General features: G+C 42.4%; 1 protein-coding gene across 3 annotated transcripts in view; it reads right to left on the reverse strand.

Annotated features, from left to right (window-relative positions):
• Window positions 1–17635, reverse strand: part of COL9A1 (collagen type IX alpha 1 chain) — a gene marked incomplete at its 5' end in the record, with an annotated part of 61393 nt that extends 43758 nt beyond the window's left edge. For all 3 annotated transcript variants that reach the window (XM_082634303.1, XM_082634302.1, XM_082634301.1), the window contains 12 exons: window positions 2157–2210; window positions 3621–3677; window positions 4436–4468; window positions 5116–5169; window positions 6431–6484; window positions 6851–6874; window positions 9212–9247; window positions 9512–9565; window positions 15613–15675; window positions 15811–15846; window positions 16107–16181; window positions 17558–17635. In XM_082634303.1, the coding sequence (XP_082490429.1) occupies window positions 2157–2210; window positions 3621–3677; window positions 4436–4468; window positions 5116–5169; window positions 6431–6484; window positions 6851–6874; window positions 9212–9247; window positions 9512–9565; window positions 15613–15675; window positions 15811–15846; window positions 16107–16181; window positions 17558–17635 (618 nt within the window). The remainder of the gene's footprint in view (window positions 1–2156; window positions 2211–3620; window positions 3678–4435; window positions 4469–5115; window positions 5170–6430; window positions 6485–6850; window positions 6875–9211; window positions 9248–9511; window positions 9566–15612; window positions 15676–15810; window positions 15847–16106; window positions 16182–17557) is intronic.
• Window positions 17636–20770: the final 3135 nt, after the last annotated feature.

The following is a 20770-nucleotide window of genomic DNA, read 5'->3' on the forward strand; positions in this document are numbered from 1 at the left end:
TGAAAGCAAACTTCAGGCCCCTAGTCTCATAATTCTTCATATTTCTGCTTTCAGTTTACAGTTAAAAGCATCTATTAGCCCTTTCATTGTTCAAGGAGCTATCTTATCTTCATAGGTCGACTTTCAAAGACACCACTGAAAGTTTTAAGAACATAAACATGTGAAATAGATTAAAGGAGTTTTCAACAACTTTTAATGAAAATTTTGGCCAGTTACCTAACACACCAAACAATTTGCAGGTTCCCCAATGAAGACCAAACCAAATTTGAAAGTCCAGATAACTAACTTGTATAGGTCTCAAAAATGCTAGTTTTGTGGGAGAGTGGAGAGACACTCTGACTGAAAGGTCCATTCCCAAATCCCATGGGATGGGGAAGTGGAAGTTCCCCAAAGAAAAGAGGTCACCCAAAAAAAGAGAAAGGGATGCAGGGCATCAAAAATAGCACAAGTCTACTAAATCTGCTTTATTATACATATTACCTCCTGAATATCTGGTGTGATTTAATATTCCTACACACTTGTTTTTGAGGTTAGATGATATTTTATTATATGGATATGTCATACTTCATTTAGCCATATTGGACATTTTTTCATTTCTGCACCCTTAGCACTTAGAATAAACCCTGGCACATAGCGGGTACTTAATAAATATTTGTTCGTTTTTTTAAATTAAAAGTTGAAAAATTCAATGGAGGAATGAGCACACAGAGAAATTTCCAAAGTACTTGATTTTTTTTTCTTTTTTCTCCAATTTGACATCAAGAACCCAGCTGTTATATGCCAGATAAATAAAATGCCTTAACTATTCAGAGCCTAAGTAATAAAAGACTTTTTATATGAATGTTCATACTGTAATAAGGTACAGGAAATTGGCTTATTTATCCTCATTATCTGAGATTGTTCAACAGCTTTACCTAAGGAGTTCAAGAATATTAATGCCTGGGAACTCCCTGGCGGTCCAGTGGTTAGGACTCCATGCTTTCACTGCCAAGGGCCCAGGTTCGATCCTGGCCAGGGCAATAAGATACTGCAAGCCCTGCGGCACGGCCAAAAAAAAAAGGAATATTAATGCCTGCCTGAAGGTATTAATAAATTGCCTCTCAAGCTCTTAACTTCTAAAGAAAAAGACTTCTGCCACCCAACAAAGGTGTAGAAGGACATACTGAACAAAGTCTAGAAGACCCGCATTGATAAGAACAGTTTGACTTTGTTAAATATTATGGAATTAACCGGAACTAAAATTCTACCATACAAGAAGTCAAATTCTGAGTTACTCTAAAGCGATTTCATCCTAGTGGATGAAAAGAAAAGGCAAACAGGTCACCTTGCTTTAAATTTCAGCCTTGGATTTTCTGCAGGACATGCCAGCCCCAATGCAAGTTGTGCTGTGGATTTCAGTTTCTACCCAGAATATAAGTGCCAATTGCTAACTTCCAGGTTACTCAAGATCTAAGTTACACTGAAATTAGGTCAGAAACAAACAGATAAATTATTTCAGAACTTAAGATGAGAAGCTATGAGCCAATTACCAACCTCCCTGTTTGCTAGTCTCAGCAACACTTGTCATAAAATTTTACTCCTGTCATAAAATTTTGTTTAGTGGAGTGGAACAACCAGCTAGCATAACATGTGACTATCAAAACCATCAAGGAAAAGAGCTGAGTGTGACTGATTTGAAAAGGAAAGCAAGGGGTAACAATACAGGAAAGAGTGAAAGGGCACGGTGCTTTCTTTGTTCTTTTCTTTGTAACTGAACAACGTTAGAATACGATGCTTCATCAGAATGTTGATGCATCTACTGAGAACTTGTTAATCATCACTGGAAAAGGAAGTGTAAAATAGTATGCTTTTATTATCCCTTATCATTCTTTTTTTTTTTTTTTTTTTTGCGGTACACGGGCCTCTCACTGTTGTGGCCTCTCCCGTTGCGGAGCACAGGCTCCGGACACACAGGCTCAGCGGCCATGGCTCACGGGCCCAGCCGCTCTGCGGCACGTGGGATCTTCCCGGACCGGGGCACGAACCCGCGTCCCCTGCATCGGCAGGTGGACTCTCAACCACTGTGCCACCAGGGAAGCCCCCTTATAATTCTTTATAATGAAAGTGATCACGACCTCCTAATCACAATTTTCCCACTAAATATTCATTGTCCTTACCTTGTGACCTTGTCTTCCAGGTTCACCGATCTCTCCTTTAGCCCCTTTATGACCCTAACAAATGCAAAAGTACGTAAGTACAGAAATACATAAATAGACAAACAAACAAACATGTTGAGTTTGGCACAGAAAGTGGTCTGAAGGCTCATAAAGTGACCTTGCTGCCCCCAAATCTATGTCCATATGCTGCTAAGAGAAAGGTTATGTCAGAGAAATGACAGCCTTAGAAGACCTTAATAACACCATGTGGGCTACATGACCACAGTATATAATAAATATCAGTTTCAGTTAATAGGCAAACTCTGTTCGAGAATAGCAAACACCCCGTTACCTAGTTCAGCCACTGGGCAATGACTCACTGCCTGCTGGTCCCTAACCCTCCCCCCTCAGCTCCCTCCCACAGTTGGGCAAAGGGCATGGAGTCTTCTCCAGCATCAGTAACTCGCTCTCCAGAGGTGACGGCTGACCCAGCCAACGGGCTACTCCCTGCTCTCTGGAGGCTCCCCTGAAAACCCTCTGCTTCCTCTGTGCCCGTCTCCTTCCTGGAAGCAGAAGAAGGGCTTCCCCAGACACACGACTTTCTGCCTCTTCTTGTACACAGTTTAAGTGCAGGTGACAAGCTATAAGCAGCAGCCCGTGAAGGTTGCAGAGCATGAGCAGAAATCCTCATCTTTCACTGTCAAGCCACCTGTTCTAAGCATATGTGTGCTTCGGGTCAGGGACATGGGGCAAATGTGAAATAAACATTCTGAAATTAAGTCTGTCAGAGCTTCCTTCCTCAGAACCTTTCTTGTACCAAAGGTGCAAGTCTCTGTGAAAAACAAGACACTGAGCCAGGCTCAAGTCTTCTGCAGTTACGGGAACCCATCAAAGCTAAACTCCATGAAAATCACAGTGGGAAACCCAGGGCCTCGGAGCCTTTCAGATCTTTGGCAGAACTTCCCTGGTCTGGACTAGAGAGAGAAAGCCATTTAACCCCAGCTTTTGGTATTTATTCTCTTATTTTTATGGGCAATTTTGAAGTAGTTATGATGGCAGAGTGAGAGAAAAACACTTCTGGAAAGTCTCTTTTCTTCTCTATTTTGCACAGTTTTTCCAATTCTTTTTAACTAAAACAGTTTCACATACATCATGTGTACCTTCCCTGGCCCGCATCTCTCATCACTGGAGCAAACTTCTGAACCTGCATTTGGTGTTGTAGGGTCCCTCCATCCAATATATTTCACTGATATTTCCTCCCTGAACAGCATTGAATAATCAAGCAACCTGTGTCTGTCAGGGTACCAGCGGGAACCTCCAGGACTGTATAAGGACCACAGAATAAGCGACACAGACTTGCCTAATCCATCAAAGTGGGCACTCTGCACCAGAAAGGCCAGTGCTTCAAGGAAAGGCTCTACTTTTCCTGTGGATAATACTCTTGAAAACAGAAAACCGAATACAGCATGGAAATTATTCTCTTACCCTCATGCCTGGCAGGCCTGGATATCCAGAGCGACCCGGTGGACAGGAATTGGGACACTGCCAGAGAGACAGAGAGACAGTAAACCAGAGCTTCTACTTTATGACAAACTGGTACATCTTTTAGGATTCCAGCTACAGAACCCCAATTCAATTATATTCATTAAATAACTCTGACTACCGCCTTTCCTTTTTTTTCTTTTATTTTTAAACTGGGAAATATTCCTAGCTTACAGAAAAGTACAGAGAACATAACAAACTCTTTCCCCACGTATCCGCCACCTAGATTTAATGAATGTTACTATTTTGCCATATTTACTTCAGATTTAACTTGTTAAAGAAATAAAATGATTGCAGACAGGCCACTGTCCCAGGACCTGACCTTTGTCCCCTCCCACCTGCCCCCCACTCTAACAGCTCTGTCCTGAGGGTCACATGCCCCCAACAAATGGACCAAAATTGCATTTTGTGCAGTTTTCCTACATCGTTTGAATATTAGTCTATAAGTAAAACAAGTCTCAGAGGGGATTGTTTGACTTCTATCTTCTAACATTGGGGTGCTCTGGTGAAAAAGCATGTCTTAGTCATAAAGTAAAAAGATTATGGAAAAAAAGATATTTTTATAATGAAAAACGTTTTTTATGAGTGTACACAAGTGACCAGTTCACCAGTCCAGCCGACTGCTCTGCTATCTGAGTAAAGTAAAAGACAGAAATACAACATATTCCAGTGAGGTCATTTTAAAGAGAATTCACCTTTTAAAGAGAATTCCTGGTCTTTGACCTAAACTGTACTTTGTTCAAAGGAAAACGTCTTACCAATGGATCTCCATCATGAAAGCCAATTGTTCCCTAAAGTAAAGAAAATACTAAAGTTAAGAATATAGTGAAACATTTTAATTCAAACTACTAATAACAGAAAGTTCATTGGACAAAAATACAAGCAATGTATTTGTTCAATAACCTATATGGAATAAATAGCATATAATATGCTAACATTCTAAAAACTTGACTTGGCCTATTCTGTTTGGAGAAAACTAAATTGCAGTAGATTATTTCTTTCAGGGGATTGAAGAGAAAGAAATAAAATGAGAGAATAGAAAATATGGAGAACTCTAAATTGTAAATTAAAAATAAGGATAATCTCCTAATTAACTGCATTTTTAAAGTACTTAACTGTGTAAATCCTTTGTAAAAACTAGTTCCTTTGAAAATGTTCCCTTTATATGTCCAAGTTTTGAGCATTTGAGAAATCACAAGCCTCAAAGCACTTCAAATACAATGAGTAAACCATTCCCTGTGAAAACCATCTTTTAAATTATTGTGATTTCTCTACTATTCTGGCCTAAAAAGGCCATGCTCTGAATGAGTGAAAAAATCATAGCCATTCTGGAATTTTAGGACAATGACTTGATTTAAAGGTACTTCCATTTTTGGTTCTTAGGTTTCTTTAATCCCAACTCTCAGATGCAGAGAAATTCAAGCTGCAAATAACTTACGCTGGGTCCCGGGGGACCAGGGGGGCCCGGTGGTCCTCTTCTCCCAGGGTCACCCTAAGTTATTTGAAAATTGTGACACAGTGGTTATACACATGTCAAAACATAGTGCATACAATTGGTGAGGCATGAGAAACTGACATTCCTAGAAACCCTGCAGAGCTCAGCCCGCATGGACCTGCCACCAAAATCGATGGGGAACCCACAATCCAACTGCCTCCACAAAACCAGAAGAATAAAGGAGTTCCGGTCTCACCAAAGTAATAAGACAAGGCAGAGGGAGACTTGGGGAAAAAAGCCAGTTCTTTTCTATGGGATGATCACTCTATCTACTCTGCAAACAAACTGGAAACACTACGTATTTCTCCAGTTGATTTTCAGGGGGGCCAGAACAGCCAATACTGCTAGTGCTGTCCAGCTAACAGCAGCAAGGAAGGCTTGTGCCTGCCTGAAGCTGCAGCAGGGAAGGTCATCACCTCTGCAGGGCCAGCCACCCCTGGGGCTCTTCACCCAGAAGCTATCACTCGGTCTGTCACTGCATGCTCTTGCAATTGGGACAGGAGATCAAGACGGCTAAATTCAAATAAGCCATTCAGATAAAAATGGAGTCCAGTTAGACTTGATATCCAGAGTTCACTGCTGGCACATCTTTTCCTTCCTAATGTTCTATCATAAGAAGCCAAAAGCATCTGACAATCAATTTTACGATCATTTCATATTCATTCGTCATTCACTAAATAAATTTGTCAAACAGTAGTACCTACAGACTCTCAGTGGATTTACTGTTATCTATCATTCAGAGAACGTCAATGATTCAACTTTTTTTGAATATTTATTGAGTATTAGCATCAAACACATTACCAGCGATTTCTTCCATGAAGTTCAGCTCTTTACTGACTAAAGTTAAGTTCTGCCAGTTCGATTATGATTTCATGATCCTAACATAAGTGTACATGGTAGTAATTTTAGACTATTCACTTCATTTCCTGCAGAGAGACTAATAAAAAAGACACTGGACCCCAATCCTGGCTGAGAGTCTGTACAGCGAAGGTGACACTTCTCTACTTGATCACTAATTCTAGAAGTTGGGAAGAAAAGTTTAGCTGAAAACTTCGGGGAAAAAATTTAAATCACTCTACAAAAACAAGGGAGCATTATTATTACCCTGGTCCTCATCAGTCTTATAAACTGGAATGAAATTCATCTGCCATTTCTTGGATTTGCAGGGGGAAGCATACAGTTAGGGCAATGTGCCTTCCCTAGTAACATCTTCAGTTAAATCAGCAAATGTCTATCAATGCCCTGTGTGTGTACTCACAATTGGTCCAACACGGCCAAGCTCTCCGGGGAGTCCTGCTCCCCCAGGAGGACCCTGCAGTCAACAAATTAAAGGGACACGGTGATTTACGGATGTTTTTACCATCTATGACAAGTGATATCAAATACGATAAACTGACTTCAAATTACGTATCTGTGCTAGCTTTGGTTTCCAACGAGATGACTCATTTGACCAAATTTTAATTACTTATATAGAAATTAATTAAATTAACAGAAATTCCTTAAATTAATAAAATACTTTTAGCAGAATAGGGGTGCTGTCATAGTAGCCCCCTAAGATCATTCAGGTAGGACACTATAAACGCCACTGGGTACAGTGTTAGTTGGAGAGTAGGGTTGGGATCTGAGAAATGGGCCATTTTTGTAGACTATGTAAAACAAACCAAGAGATAATACTTACAGGAGGTCCAGGAATACCACGGCCCTAAAACATTAAAATAAAAGTTGTTACGGTACATGACCCATACTTAGTGTAAATACAGACACAGAAATAACTCAGCTCAAAAATAAACAATAGGGAACTAAGATCCCGCATGCCACAGGGCAACTAAGCCCACGCGCCACAATTAGAGAGCCTGCATTCCACAACTAGAGAAGCCTGAGTGCCGCAACGAAGAGCCCATGTGCTGCAAATAAGACCCAAGGCAGCCAAAATAAATAAATAAATAAATAAACAATAAAGTTTATCAATAAATAAACATAAGATGTTCATTCTACAGAAAGGACTGGGTAAAGAAAAGCAAACACGGCTCCACTTCTAAAGGAAGAAATTTGCTTCAGCTCCTCAAATATTCTTTTGATGTCTAAGCTAACCAGTAATATTTTTTCGAAACTTTTTTTTTAAAGAAAACCAAAATACCATTACTCACAAACAGGCACAACCAGACTTTTTCATATTTTTTCCATTGTAGGTTATTACAAGATGCTGAATATAGTTCCCTGTGCTATACAGTAGGTCCTTGTTGGTTTTCTATTTTGTATGTAGTAGTTTGTATATGTTAATCCCAAACTCCTAATTTATCCCTCCCCCTCTTCCCCCTTTAGTAACCATAAGTTTCTTTTCTACGTCTGTGGGCCTATTTCTGTTTTGTAAATGAGTTCACTTGTATCATGTTTTAAATTCTGCATATAAGTGATATCACTTGTCGTGTTTTATAAGAAGCCTACGTTAAAAGCAATACAATACTGCTTTAAAGTTTGTCATGTGATATTTGGAAGTTCCCCAAACTTCCTCTCCCTAGTTTAGGAGAGAACTTCCTAAAGTTCTCTCACTTTAGCACAGAGAGGCAGGGGAGAAGAAAAGGGTTTAGAAACACACCCTTCGACAGGTAGGGCTATATGTCCAGACACCAAATCCAGTAGATACTGAAAATGAAATGGTGTCACTCGTGAAATAACCTCCAATGGATCCTAATTTAGTATGCTGAATTTTATTTTAGAGCTGGTCACCCCATCTCACACTCCTTTACATTTTCTATCTCTTGAGCAACACTGAACTGCGTGTAATCAAGGGTTGAAACCACGCCTTCCGCAGCCTCGCGGCCTCAATTCCAAGCACAGGGCCTAGTACATAAGAAGCTCTAATTTTACGCTTGTTGAACTTAATAAAATTGAGCATCAGCTACCTAGAGCCCCTATTCTCTCTGTGCTTTCCAGGGTCAGTCTCCCAGCCTTGGGTTTCCTCTCCTCTGTTGGCTTGAATCCCTTGTATTCATAACTGTCTCTGATACCATATTCCTGATAGCTTATACCTCCAGACTTCCTTTTCTAAAATATCCTTATATGAAACACCCAGTGGAATCAGTGTACATCCTCTGATAATGATATTATTATTTCTAATTATTTAGGCAGCCCCAACAAGCATGAATTTCACATGAGCAGCGTGTTTTAATGATAAGTGAGAATTTTTTAAGCCATTCTTTGAAAAATTACTTCTATTTGAACATTTTAATATGTGGATCAATTTAGGGAATAAATGTTCTGCTTGGCAATACCAAAGTAATCAATAAGTTATTTCATTATCAGAGACCTAGAGGTTTGATAAATTTCACTAAATCTAAAAAAAAAAAAAAAAAAAAGGCATCTCTATAAGATGTTGAGCTCTGAGCTGAAAATATGGGAGAAAGGCCAGCAAGATATTCACTTCTGCAAATAGACTTATAATGGAAAAGTTGACAGACACTGAAATAAGGCAAAGAAAACAGTGAGAATAGAAAACAAGGAGGAAAAATACAGATTCATGACAAGAAAAAAAGAGGAATGAAGAGCAAAATAGAAAAAAAGATAGCAGGCTGAGAACCCGGTTCTCTTGTAGACTGAAATAACACAAGTCTGCCAGATTGTGCAATGTAGAAAAAGACTTGCCAGGGAACCAGGTGGCTGATAATATCTGACATATCTGACAGCCAATATTTCATTAGAGATAAAACCAGTTGTGAAGAAAGTGGTGTGATGCCCAGATCTAAACACTGAATACTTAGATTTGCTGTTGTAATGCAAGAAATATTTTCCATCAGTGGGGACAGAGAGGGGGATGTCTATTGGGAAACTCCACCTGCAAACAGATGTATGTATTTTACACCATACATTCAAATTGCTCTAAAATTTCTCTACTCATAGTCAGAATGCTTATCACAGCAGATAAGTCATAAACTCCTTTGTGATGTGTATTATGTAGCAAACTACATTGAAAAATTTCACAGTGGCAGAATTTTACCTAAAGATAGGAGATTATCAACCACGTCACTTTATATTTACTTACTGGAAATCCACGAGGTCCCGGCACGCCAGGTTCTCCCTAAAAATAAAAATAGCTCCATTGTACTTAGCTTTTAGTAGAATGAATATGTAAGTATGCAAACTGCGTAAATATTGAGATCATTACAACACTCCATCCTGGTGTTTTGGATGTAATTTAATTCAACTGAAACACGATTTTAGTTGAACAAGTGTATCTCAGCTACTTCACAACTAATCTGTTAGTTGATTTGGAAACACCACAATGAAATTATGCTTCCACACTTAATTAATACCAGCAATTAATACCAGGTGGCTAACTTACTTTCTGTCCTCTCGGTCCAACAGAGCCAGGAGATCCATTAGGTCCCGTTAATCCCTGATAAAGCAAGGTGATGTTAGAACCAATACAGCATCCTTAGGCAAACCATTAAGTGGATAATTTTACTTAATTTGTTAATTATATACAGGATGGTTACAAATATTTGTAAAGAAATACCTTTGCATATTCTTTCTCAAAGCTAATGCTTATGATCTGCCTGTTAGTTACTTTCTGTTGATAAATTCTATCCTATTCCTAACTTCCTGCTAAATGCATTGTTTATCACAGGGTTCAATAATTTAGCATTTTTGTCTCTGCTTTGAAAAATGCAAAATAATAGTTACAGTGTTCTAATAGGTAAGTCTGATAGGACAACAGGTCTTGGCTCTGCCATTTAGCCACATTTATGTACCTCCTTTACTTCGTTTATAAAACAAAAATACTGTATGTCTCTGTAGCTTTTGAATAACGTCTTGAGAGTTAAAATGTTCCTTCAATAGTAATTAAAACGAATCAATCTCATTATTGCCTTAGAGCCATCTAAAGCTCTCTAGTCATCTTAGCAATGACGACTGCTTATGGAATACATTAACTTTTCAATTTGAATCACTTGAGAGCATGTATGTTTCTAGGTTATCTCCCTTAGTAAAACAGCTATTATTAAGTATACATTTTCATGTGTGCCACTCAGTATGTAGAATTTAAGTCAGTTACTGAAAATTAGTAGGGAAAATGACAATGTTTGGAAGTGATGCTTTAATAACTGCTTTAGCTTTACATATGATGGTTATAAATGTGTTTCACAGTAATTGACTTATTAGATATCAAAGCATGATAACACTACATGTACATCCAAATTTCCACATCAGGTAAAGATGCATTTTTATCTTTTTAATTTTTTCTTTACTTTTATATGTTGTCATTTATCATGTAATCTTGAAGGGAACACCTTGCTAAAGACAAATATGTGTATCTATAGATATATATATACATATATGTACATATACATATATGCATGCATATACAATATAAATACCTTATAAAACCTATACATTATCAGGATTTTGAAAAAGACTAAAATGATATTAATTGAGGGATGGATTCCTTGAAAATATGAAAGCCCTACTTAAAAATAATCACCAAAATCCATATTTAATCTGTCATAGTCTGCATAAATATCAATAAAATGCATTCATGTAGCTTATATAGAAAACTATTTCACTGATCACCACTTTTACATTTCTCTACATCAATTTCCCTCATAATTCCAAAGAGTGAATCAAAGGAAGTAGAAAAGAATGAGTTGAAAATGTTAATTACTGGAAATTTACCAAAGAATAAAGTTATTAAACACACACAGAAGAGTTTTTGACAGACTGAGATTTTCAATCTCCCCAGTATAACTGTAACACTGTAACTTGGGAACAGGTCCCAGCATCTTAGTTGCTGAACACCTATGGTCATGGAACGTTGGTTTTTGTATTTCAGCAAACAAACCATTCCTTCAGGGGCACTCTGGTAACACATGTGGCACATGGGTTTTATAAACCTCAGGGCATGTCTGACGAATGGGACGTCTTCTGTCCACTCTATGCATATACCCTCCAAGACCAATCCTGGTCAATTCCCACACACACAGCCAGCTAACCATCTTCACTCAGTGATTGAAATAACTGACAAGGTTGGAGGACAGTAGCTACTGTATATGGTAGACCTTCAGCTCCATAATAAAGAATCAGAATGGCTGGATACCCTGGAGGCTGCTTCCAGTCACTTCTTATTTATACTGTCTTCCTTAAGACATGATAAACTATGTCTAATCACTAGGAGGCTCTTTGAATTAATGAAAATATATCCTGGTGTCTGATGATCCAGTGAACTCTTTTATGAAACAGCCATGTAGAAAAGCATAAGCCCCATGAGGACAGGACTGCATCCATTACAATCCTAGCGCACTGTCCTGACATCTAACACCCACTCAGTACACGACTACTGAACAAATTAATTTGGGTTAGCCTGTGGGTGGAGAGATTTCACACCTGTCCTTCTACATCATCTTTACTTTTGGTTCAAATCCCAACTCTGGCACTTAATTCCTGTGCAACCATGGGCAAGTTGCTCAACTGTATGTAGCTTCAGTTTCCTAACCTGTAAAATAGATATAATGTTTATATCTACCTCATATGGTGATTTTGAACATTCATTGGGATATTACACACAGAGTGTTTACAACAGTGCCTGGCAGAGCGGACACTTGAGTTAACGTTAGCTGTTCTTATTATCATCATTATTGTGTGGTCAGACTACACTAGATGCTGATGAAGAGTTCACATGAAGTGATGTTTCCTGCCCTCTGGGAGCTTAAAACCTCATTCAGAAGGAGTTCTGCAAATAAACAAGTAAAAAAATCTAGGTATGAACCATGGGCACTGTGCTTCACAGCCCCCCTCACTTTTTTTTTTTTTTTTTTTTTTTTTGCTGCCTGACTATTTCCACTTACACTGACCTTTCAGAGTAGTTTCTTTATTCCTCACTATCCTAATCATATAACATCTATCAGGGATGATAGTTGTATACATTTAGAGGATGTTCTAACCTCTTTCCTGTAAAAAGTAGCATGGCTTAACTATATTTCCTGTACTTCATTCTAATTCCTCTTCTCTGTATCTGAGATGGATGCTATACGAATGAAAAAAAAAATACTACTTTAGAGAGCTCACTAAGCATGCCACAGGAAAAGTGCCTATAAGAATATAAGTTATGAATCATAACAGCACAGCTGTCCTCTGGGAGCAGAGTTTACAACCAAGCTCTGACCTCTTTAATGTTTCATGTCTATAAGGGAAAAGAATCAACTTACTAAAGTCTTAGCAGGAAAGGAGGGATTTTATATGTATGTACATAAATCTCCTACAATTTACATTTACAGATGCATGCATACAACTCCAATTTGCAATCATTCTTATTTGTCAAAGAAATGACTAGAGGAAAATATTGCCAGTGGCAGAAAGAATTGCTTTCATATGAATGCTGATGAAGATAAAGTTCTATATGGGAGGATATTAAAGGCAACTGTGTTCTGAAATGTCCTGCTGCTGCTGGCAGACCACACCAGCCATCAACAATCATTTCCTTCCAATATTCCAACCACTCCGCTCAAGAGACCCAACACATAATCCTACAAGACTAGCTGCCATGACTCGTTTACCTTTTCTGTCAAAAATCCACTTGATTCAGGATAATTACCGTTAAGCCATGTTCCTTTCAGATTCTTCTAAACACCATCTGATTAACCATTTGCTAACATTACCAAAAAACACAGCTTTGCAATGAACCAAGGTTGGAGGGTGCAGGTCCCCCCACTACACTTAGGTTCACCTACCAAGAAAGATAACTTACGCTTTCCCACTTACTTAGCTCTCAAGCCCAGAGACAAACAGCAAACTCTGATCCGGTTTCTGGTATTTCATTAGTCTCAAGGTCTTTTCTCAATTTAGGGTAAAAGGTCTATTTAAAATGTCAAATGTGTCAAAGAGTGGAATAAAAAAACTTTTCAGGTCAGGATCTTGTAAGTTGCATGGGGCTCCATTTCAAAATTTGGTGAACATGAAATTTATACCAATATTTACAAGTAATTATAAAATATCAATTAAAATCTTTGTATTATCCATTGAATTTTTAATATCATATTTCTTGGTTGGTAATTCAGATAACAAGAATTCACTATCATTCTTTTTCTCCCTATTTTCTCCAAATATTCATCTATTTAAGAACCTCATTCATATCTGCATGAGGCAAAGCTATCTGGAAAGAAAGTGACTCTAAAAATCAAGAAATCTGGTTTCTTTCACCATCTTAGCCACTGAATAACTCTGGGCCCCTGGGGGAACTACTTGTCCTCATAATTGTTCAGTGTCCTTATCTGTGAAGAATAATATTAGCCAAACCTACTTTCCAGCTTATTGTAAAGTTAAAGGAAATAATGTTTGTGACTGCATTTGAAAAAAAAGTTCTACTCAAATGCAAATTAGTATGGTTAATTTTTTGCTCAGTTCTAAAATGCCCAAAATACTGGCACATACACGAAGTTCTTGCTTTATCTCTCCTTCCTTTCTCTTTTTCTTTTTCTCTTGCTTTCCTTTGCAATCCCAGAAGATTGATTCAATGCCCTCATCAGTGTCTCCCTGAGGACCTTCCAGGGTCAAAGTTCTATGATATAAGAAACCTTACTATTTTACACTTTTTAACTTTGGAAATCTGATTTGGAAATCTGCACTGTGGTACTGCAACTATAGACAAAGAAAAAAAAACAATTTGTAAGTGTTATTTACATTGTACTTCTAAAGATTTTGAAGACCTTTCAGTTATTTATCCCAAGTTTCTGTTTAAGTGTGGAAATTACTTTATAAAGCAAAACGAGGCATTGTCTTTATTCTTCTTTATAGGTAAAGAAGAATTTGTTGTGCCTGCTACAAAAGCACCACGAAATTAGGACACAGATAATTCCTCTGTCTGAAATTATGGCAACTCAATAGTGAGACAAGACTTCAGACCATTGGTTTATGCTTCAACCACCACAAAAATCAATAATAATGATAGTCATTTAATCATCAATTTTCTTTTCACATAAAACAAGGTCCACATTTCAAAGGAATGCAGAAATAAATCCAACCTATATTGGGCTACTGGTTTACTTAGTGGCCTCGTATTTATCAGACTTTTTTTGTTATAATGTGTCATAAGTATTCACGGAGTTTCCAAGAAAAGCTTGATAGCCAACAAGTTATATAATTTCCGTTTGTATTATACTAATATCAGGCTAATATTCACTTCGTATTATACAAATATTAGTCTCTGGGAACCTCATGCACTGCCACTTTGCATACATAGAAAGTTCAAACTAGGGCCTTTGAAGCATAAAACAAAGTCAATATCTCCTAAGGCAATGAACAGCACAAATATTTTCATTATGCTAATCTTGATAAAGAAAGCACATCTTAATAACCACTAACATCTAGCTGTGTGGTTTATCTTTTTCTCAAAATGAAGGCTCTGTCTTAAACTCCAGTCAAAACTTCTCGGAATCTATAATCATAGGTTTTCGGGTGCTTTCTTGGATTTAGAAAAGTCCTTAGTTCGGGGAAACCACATGAAATGGTAACTTGAAGGATAACTTGATGGACCCAGCCTTGTCTGTTCTCTGAGAGCAGGTGCCAGATCTTACTTCACTTCGTATCCAGCAGCAAAGTCAAGGAGTGGCCTGCAGTGAGGCCTCAATAAATATTTGTCCAGTGTACGGACAGAGAAGCCGAGAGGCCTGAAGTCCTTTTACTCTGAAGAAATGTTACTTAGTGTTAGGTTTATCACACAGCTCAGCATCTGAGCGTCCCTCCGATGCGGGGGAGGCAGGTGTGCTGGCGGGTAGGCTGGGGAGAGGCTGCTGCTTCCCGGTCTTCAGGCAACCCTGGTCAGCTTATTTCTGTCAGTGATGTCAGCCAAGAAAACACCCGTGGAAAGAGAGAAGACTAGTTTTGAATTTCCTCTTCCACGTGTACTGACCAGTTCCCTGCCCCAGGCCTGCTCCCACCCACCCGCACTCACTTCAGACCCTCCCCTCAAGAGCATCTTTCTCTTCTCTTTTCCTTGGGATTTAGGAGAACCCCAAGAACCTTCCCCTGCAGGTTATTTTTTCTAAATGCATTTAGGCGGTGCCGGAAGGCAAGGGCAGAGACGGCTTGCTGGGAAGCCCCTGCAGAGGCCAGTCGGATCCCTCCTCCCTGGCACCAGGTGAGCAGGGCAGTGGACGGTTAGAGGCAGGAACCGGTACCCACCTATGTTTTCCGAGAGCAGGAAACGCCAGCGCTGCGTGCTCTCCCCAGGGAGCTGCGCGGAGCCTCCACCCTCGCAGACCCATGCGCAAAAACGGCCACGTCCATGCCACGCCCGCGCGCAAAGCCAAGTTAAGGGCCACAGGCCTGCTGCAGCTGGGACCACGGTCACCCCCATGCCTGCAGCCTGCGCCTCTCTACACGCACGCACGCACGCACGCACGCACGCACACACGCCTTGGGCCCGGCTGCCCGCCCCCAGTTCCCACAACTCACGTCTGCTCCCGGCGTTCCAGGCTTCCCCGGAGCTCCCGGCTTTCCCGGCTCTCCCGGGGGGCCCTGGGCAGGGAGGCCGCGAGGCAGGGAGAGAAAAAAGGAGAGAAAAGGGGGCAAAGTTGAGACTCTTTTGACGCATGTGGCTACAGACCACGTCGGAAGGAAGGAAGTGGAGGGCCAAGGCGCTGATCCACTTACCGGGGGGCCCGGGGGACCCTTCGGACCTCGGTCACCCTGGAGGACAGGAGGAAAGGGAGAGCAGTCCGTGAGAGGGGGGCGCTGGGGACCCCTCCGGGAGAATCCCTCACAAATCGGGGACGGGGACGGGCTAAAGGGTGCTGGTCCATGACCAACCGGGGCCAGAGGACACGTGACCTCCTCCCTCCGAAATTCCCAGGCTTCCAGGCTCACCCACGTCCCATCCCGCCTTTGGGTGGGGGCTCCGGGCGCTCTCAAAGAACCCACCCGAACCGCTGGGGGAAGGTGACACTTACGTCGATGCCGTCGATGCCCGGGACTCCAGGGGGGCCCGGCGGCCCCGGAGGGCCCTGCTCACCCGGGGGGCCCCTCTGACAAGAGAGCGCACACGGGTTAGTGGAGCACGTGGGGCAACGACGCGGAACTGGGCACCAGGGCCCGAGGCCCCCCGCGCGTCCCGGTAAAGACATTGCCCTGCAGAGGCCGGGGTTTGAACCCAACATAACACGCGGGGATCGAACTTCCAAGGGAACTTCTTCCCTTCCTCAAGGTTCTCAATGAGGCTGACAGTGAGGTTAGAGCAGAATCCAGGCCCCCAGGGTGGAGTCCTCACGTCTACAGAGCATTCAACCGAAGGGGGCTTGTGAGGGAGAGGGGGCCTCTGCCTCAAGGGATTCGACCTTGAAGATGGTGGTCACTGAACACCTCGATTTAATCGGTGATTGCGGGTCAGTGTTTTGGCCAAAGCGGAGGCGCTCCAGCCCAGATCAACTACGGTGTCATATTCTGTAGACCTTCCAGTGCTCAGGAGAAAGCTGGGGGAATCCTCTCAGGGAAAGACAAGGGAGGATGGGGCGGGGAAGCAGTGAAACCCAGCGAGCGCCTGGCCTCCTTTCAGATCCTCCTGCAGCGATTCTCTTGCAGGAGGTCTGGGCACCTCGCTTCAAAAACACCCCAAATTTCAGGCTGACCCTAGGGTGTGACCCCTTTTATCGGCTGCAAACAGCTCAGCTTTGATGGTGTTAGAGGGGAAGCTGGCCTCTGAAATAGTTTGCACACGTTGCTTAGGAATGTGAGATTTTTCTTTCTCTCTCTCTTCTAAATTTAAAAAAAGAAAGAAAGAAAAAAGCTTCTTTCATCAAGGAAAACTTGGTTTTTCTAAACTCCGGGGACCAGACAGGTTACAATGGGGCCTTTGTAAGTGAAACCTCAAACGGCGCTGGCTCCCCTGCCCCGCCGGGTCCTGTCCTGGGCGGAGGGAGGAGACGCCCAGCCTTCGGGAAGCTGCTGAAATTTCGAGGCGAGTCGGGGCCGCGGGTCCACCCCGACCGACCGGCGGGCACAGCGGGCGGGATGCAAAGTTTGCTGGAACCCCGCCTACTCCCGCCGGGCGGCCCTGGACAGCGCCAGGAGGGGGAGGGGAGGGGGGAGGAGCAGTCAGGCTGAAAATTAAACCCCGGCCTCCAGCCTCCGCCGGCCTCCACGGCCTGAGCCTGCAGTACGGGGGCCCGGTGGGTGAGGGGGCGCCCTTTCCGGGACCGTAGGGGTCACCTAGGGCCCCCGCCTCCCACCGTGCTCGCCGCAGGATGCGCGGGGCCCGGCAGCCCACGGGATGCTCGGCACCTTCCCCGCGGCTCCCCCGACGGCTGCGCCCTCTGGCTTACCAGGTCGGTGGTCTGGCTGGGCTGGAGAAGAAAAGATGGAGAGACAGTGGGAAGGCGTCCCCCTAAAGCCGCGCGCAACTTACTTGAGCCGCGCACAGGCAGAGCCCCGACAGCAGCAGCCCCAGCCCGAGGGCTCCGCGGTCCCGCGCCGTCCAGGCCATCCCCGCCGCGCGTCGCCAGTCCCCGGGCCCGCCCTCCACGCGCGCACAGTGGCGCTTGTCCCCACAAAGAGCTCCCCCAGACCGGGAGGCCTGAGTTCCTCCTGTTTGTGAGTGGCCCCGGAGAGGGTCCTGGGGATTGGAGGAGAGCTCGCGGGGCCGGGAGGACGGATAGAATGACAACAGTCCCTTTTAACCCCTTCCCCGCGGCCGCTCAGGCCGGTTCCGCCCGCGCCCCTCCCGCCCCAGGGCAGCATCCCGCCGTCCTAGGAGCCAAGGCGATGGCCTGCGTGCCACTGAGGGCTGCGACCGGCAGTGTTCTTGCGGAGATGTTTGCGAGGGGAGGAGGGAGGGTCGTAAGCCACCCAAGGTAGAAACAGACACCCCCCGCCCCAAGGTGGTTTCTACCCGCCCAGCTGTGGGTGGGACCGGTGCTTCCTTACAGTCTATCTGGTCTGTGCTGCAAAGCCTGGATTCTTTAGAGAAAGAGAGTGGGGAGGGGGGATTTTGAGGAGGTGGCGAGAGCTACGCTGGGTGGAAGTGGTCTTTGCAGGTGGTCCAGGGACTCACTGTTACCCTGGTTGGCAGCTCGTGGCAAGTTTCTCTCCTGGGTCGCAGTGGGTCACAATGGATCAGCATCCACTGAAGTTCAAACTGGGGAAAGAGCAGCCAGTCAGTTCGGGCCTTTTTGGAGCACAGAAGCAGGTCGTTTAAAAAGGAGGTGAGTTTGTAAGTGTGGCCCAATTGTTAAGTCTCTGGTCACCAACTTAACTGGTTCATCTCAGCGGACCAGGACTCTTGTTCCTGAATACCATTTTTCCAATGGAAATGGGCTGCAAACCCTTCCCACTTTTCTCCTGTCATTGGATGTAGATGACTTTAGCTCTGCATTGTCCCAGCACAGCCCTAGGCAGGAAACCCACCACTGGCACTGACTTTCTATTTCTGTCCTCACCGCAACGTTCAAGAGGTAGATTCGGTTAAAATGAGTCTCAGAGAGAACAGGAAACTGTCCTAGGCACAAGCCAATAAGTGTCAGAGTCTGGATGGGATCCCAGAGGACATATGCACTAACACTTCACACGGGAAAAGATTAGAAACAGAGGCGGCACCAGGAATAAAGTAGAGAAAGGAAAATTGGGTCCTGGGAGAATATGCGTGCTAGACATTTGCCACGGAGTGTCACAGCTTAAATTGGAAATAGGAAGGTCTGGAAGTGGAGGGGATGAGAGAAATTTAGGACTCAGGAAAAAACAAGATAATAAAAAAGACTTCAGTTTAACTAATTCATTGGTTGAAGAGATATAAAATTCCTAGACAATTGAAAGTCAGGTGTGTCTTGACAACTCCTTACCTTTTAGCAGGTGTTAAGGGAGAAAGAAGAACAGAACAGGAGAGAAACAGAACAAAGGAAGAGTGGCCAGGTCTGAATCTGAAGCCTCAGGTGAGAAGGTAAAAAAAAAAAAAGATGTACCCCACAGGAAGCCTGCCACCACGTGCCACTCTGGCCCCTCGTCAAGGAGGAAGTTCCTTGTCAGGCATTTCTATTTGGATCCATGTTTCTTGGTCAGTTGATTCTCCTGGCATTCTGAAAATGTCCAGTTCCCAAATCTAAACATAATGTCATCTAAATATAAAGTAACTTAATGTAAGGTCATCTCTTTTCTTTCATCCAATGGTGATTTGCACTCCATCCCTCCTGCCAAAATGACTCCATCTACTGGATCTAGAATTAAGTTAGACACATTTTTCCCATTGCTACAGAAGCACCCAGAGTTGAAGTTACTGGATGGAAGATCAGAGTTGGAAGGAATGAAAGATGAAGTCCTTTCCTTCTCCCCACAGAGGAAGGGAAAGTTAACCAAAATTTTATAAAGGGGTGAAAATAAGACATCAAGCTTTGACATTCCTGCATTGGTGCCCCATCTCACATGATGCTAACTGCCCTGGAATTCTCCTCTTCCTCCATTTGTCTTGTTTCCCTCAACCTTACTATGCCTTTTCTCCAGAAAATGTGGACACTGGATAAACAAATTAAGTGAGATGAAAAGAAAATGAGCAGCTAGATCAAGACATATTTTAGGATGGAAAGTTATCTACAAATTGTATGAAAACTATGCTGATCTGTGTGTTCTTGGTGTGAATTATTTAACAATTGCATATTGACATCCTACAAAAGAACTGCTTTCCAAACCACACAATAGCTTGCAGCTAAGGAAATCACTTTAATCAAACACTTTGTTTTCCATCAGAATAGTCTTGTTTGCTTGGGAGGGATTTTATCTTGGTTCTGTTCCAACCTGCAGAGGAAACTGTAAAAGGAAGATGAAAGAATGGAACAACCTTTTCCTTCAGGACTACTAAATACCTGGCCTGCCCCCAACATCTCTTGGAGGCCAGTTGCACATGGGTAAAGGGGCTCAGAGGGGTTAAATCATTTGCCAGGTCACACAGCTCGTAAACGTCAGAGCTGGCATTCCATATGTTCCTGACTCTAAAATAAGGACTTTCTCTGCTATCCCAGTCAGCCTCCTTGGAGAATGCAACATCTCTCCAGAACGAATCATGATTTTCTAAGTAGGTAGCCCACGCATGTGGTGATTGAACATTTGTATTAAAGATGAATAGAAAAGAAGACAGACCTAGAAATTAAAACTGCATAAACTTATTTCCTACATGTACTAGAAAACTTCAGAACTAGACTAATAAATTTTCATAAGAATTCAAAACTTACCCTACTTGCATGCGTGTTATAGAAACAGATCCAGAAGCAAAATTTCTACTGTTCCTCCTAAAACTGGCAGCCTTTTCTATATGCAGTTACATATTCATGTGTATGACAAAATATCACATAGGAAATGTGATTTTTTTTCCTCAATGACCAGATAAAAGTTTCACCAGAATAAGAAAAGGTGTCTCCCCCTCCCTGACTCTCAAAATAAAAGAGACCACTCATACAATGTTATTCACTAAGTCCTTTGTGAATTGGTATCAAACTATGCATGCATTGTATGTGGGTGATTCTTTGATTCTCAAAAATAATTCATACCTTAACCGCCTTGAGAAGTTTTAATTATATGGCTAACCAGAAAACCTATATCCTTTGTTTAGATAGTTCATTAAAGTTACTTATTGCAA

The sequence above is a fragment of the Mesoplodon mirus genome (assembly GCF_964341445.2).
Source record: "Mesoplodon mirus genome assembly, chromosome: 10".
Lineage (NCBI taxonomy): Eukaryota > Metazoa > Chordata > Mammalia > Artiodactyla > Ziphiidae > Mesoplodon > Mesoplodon mirus.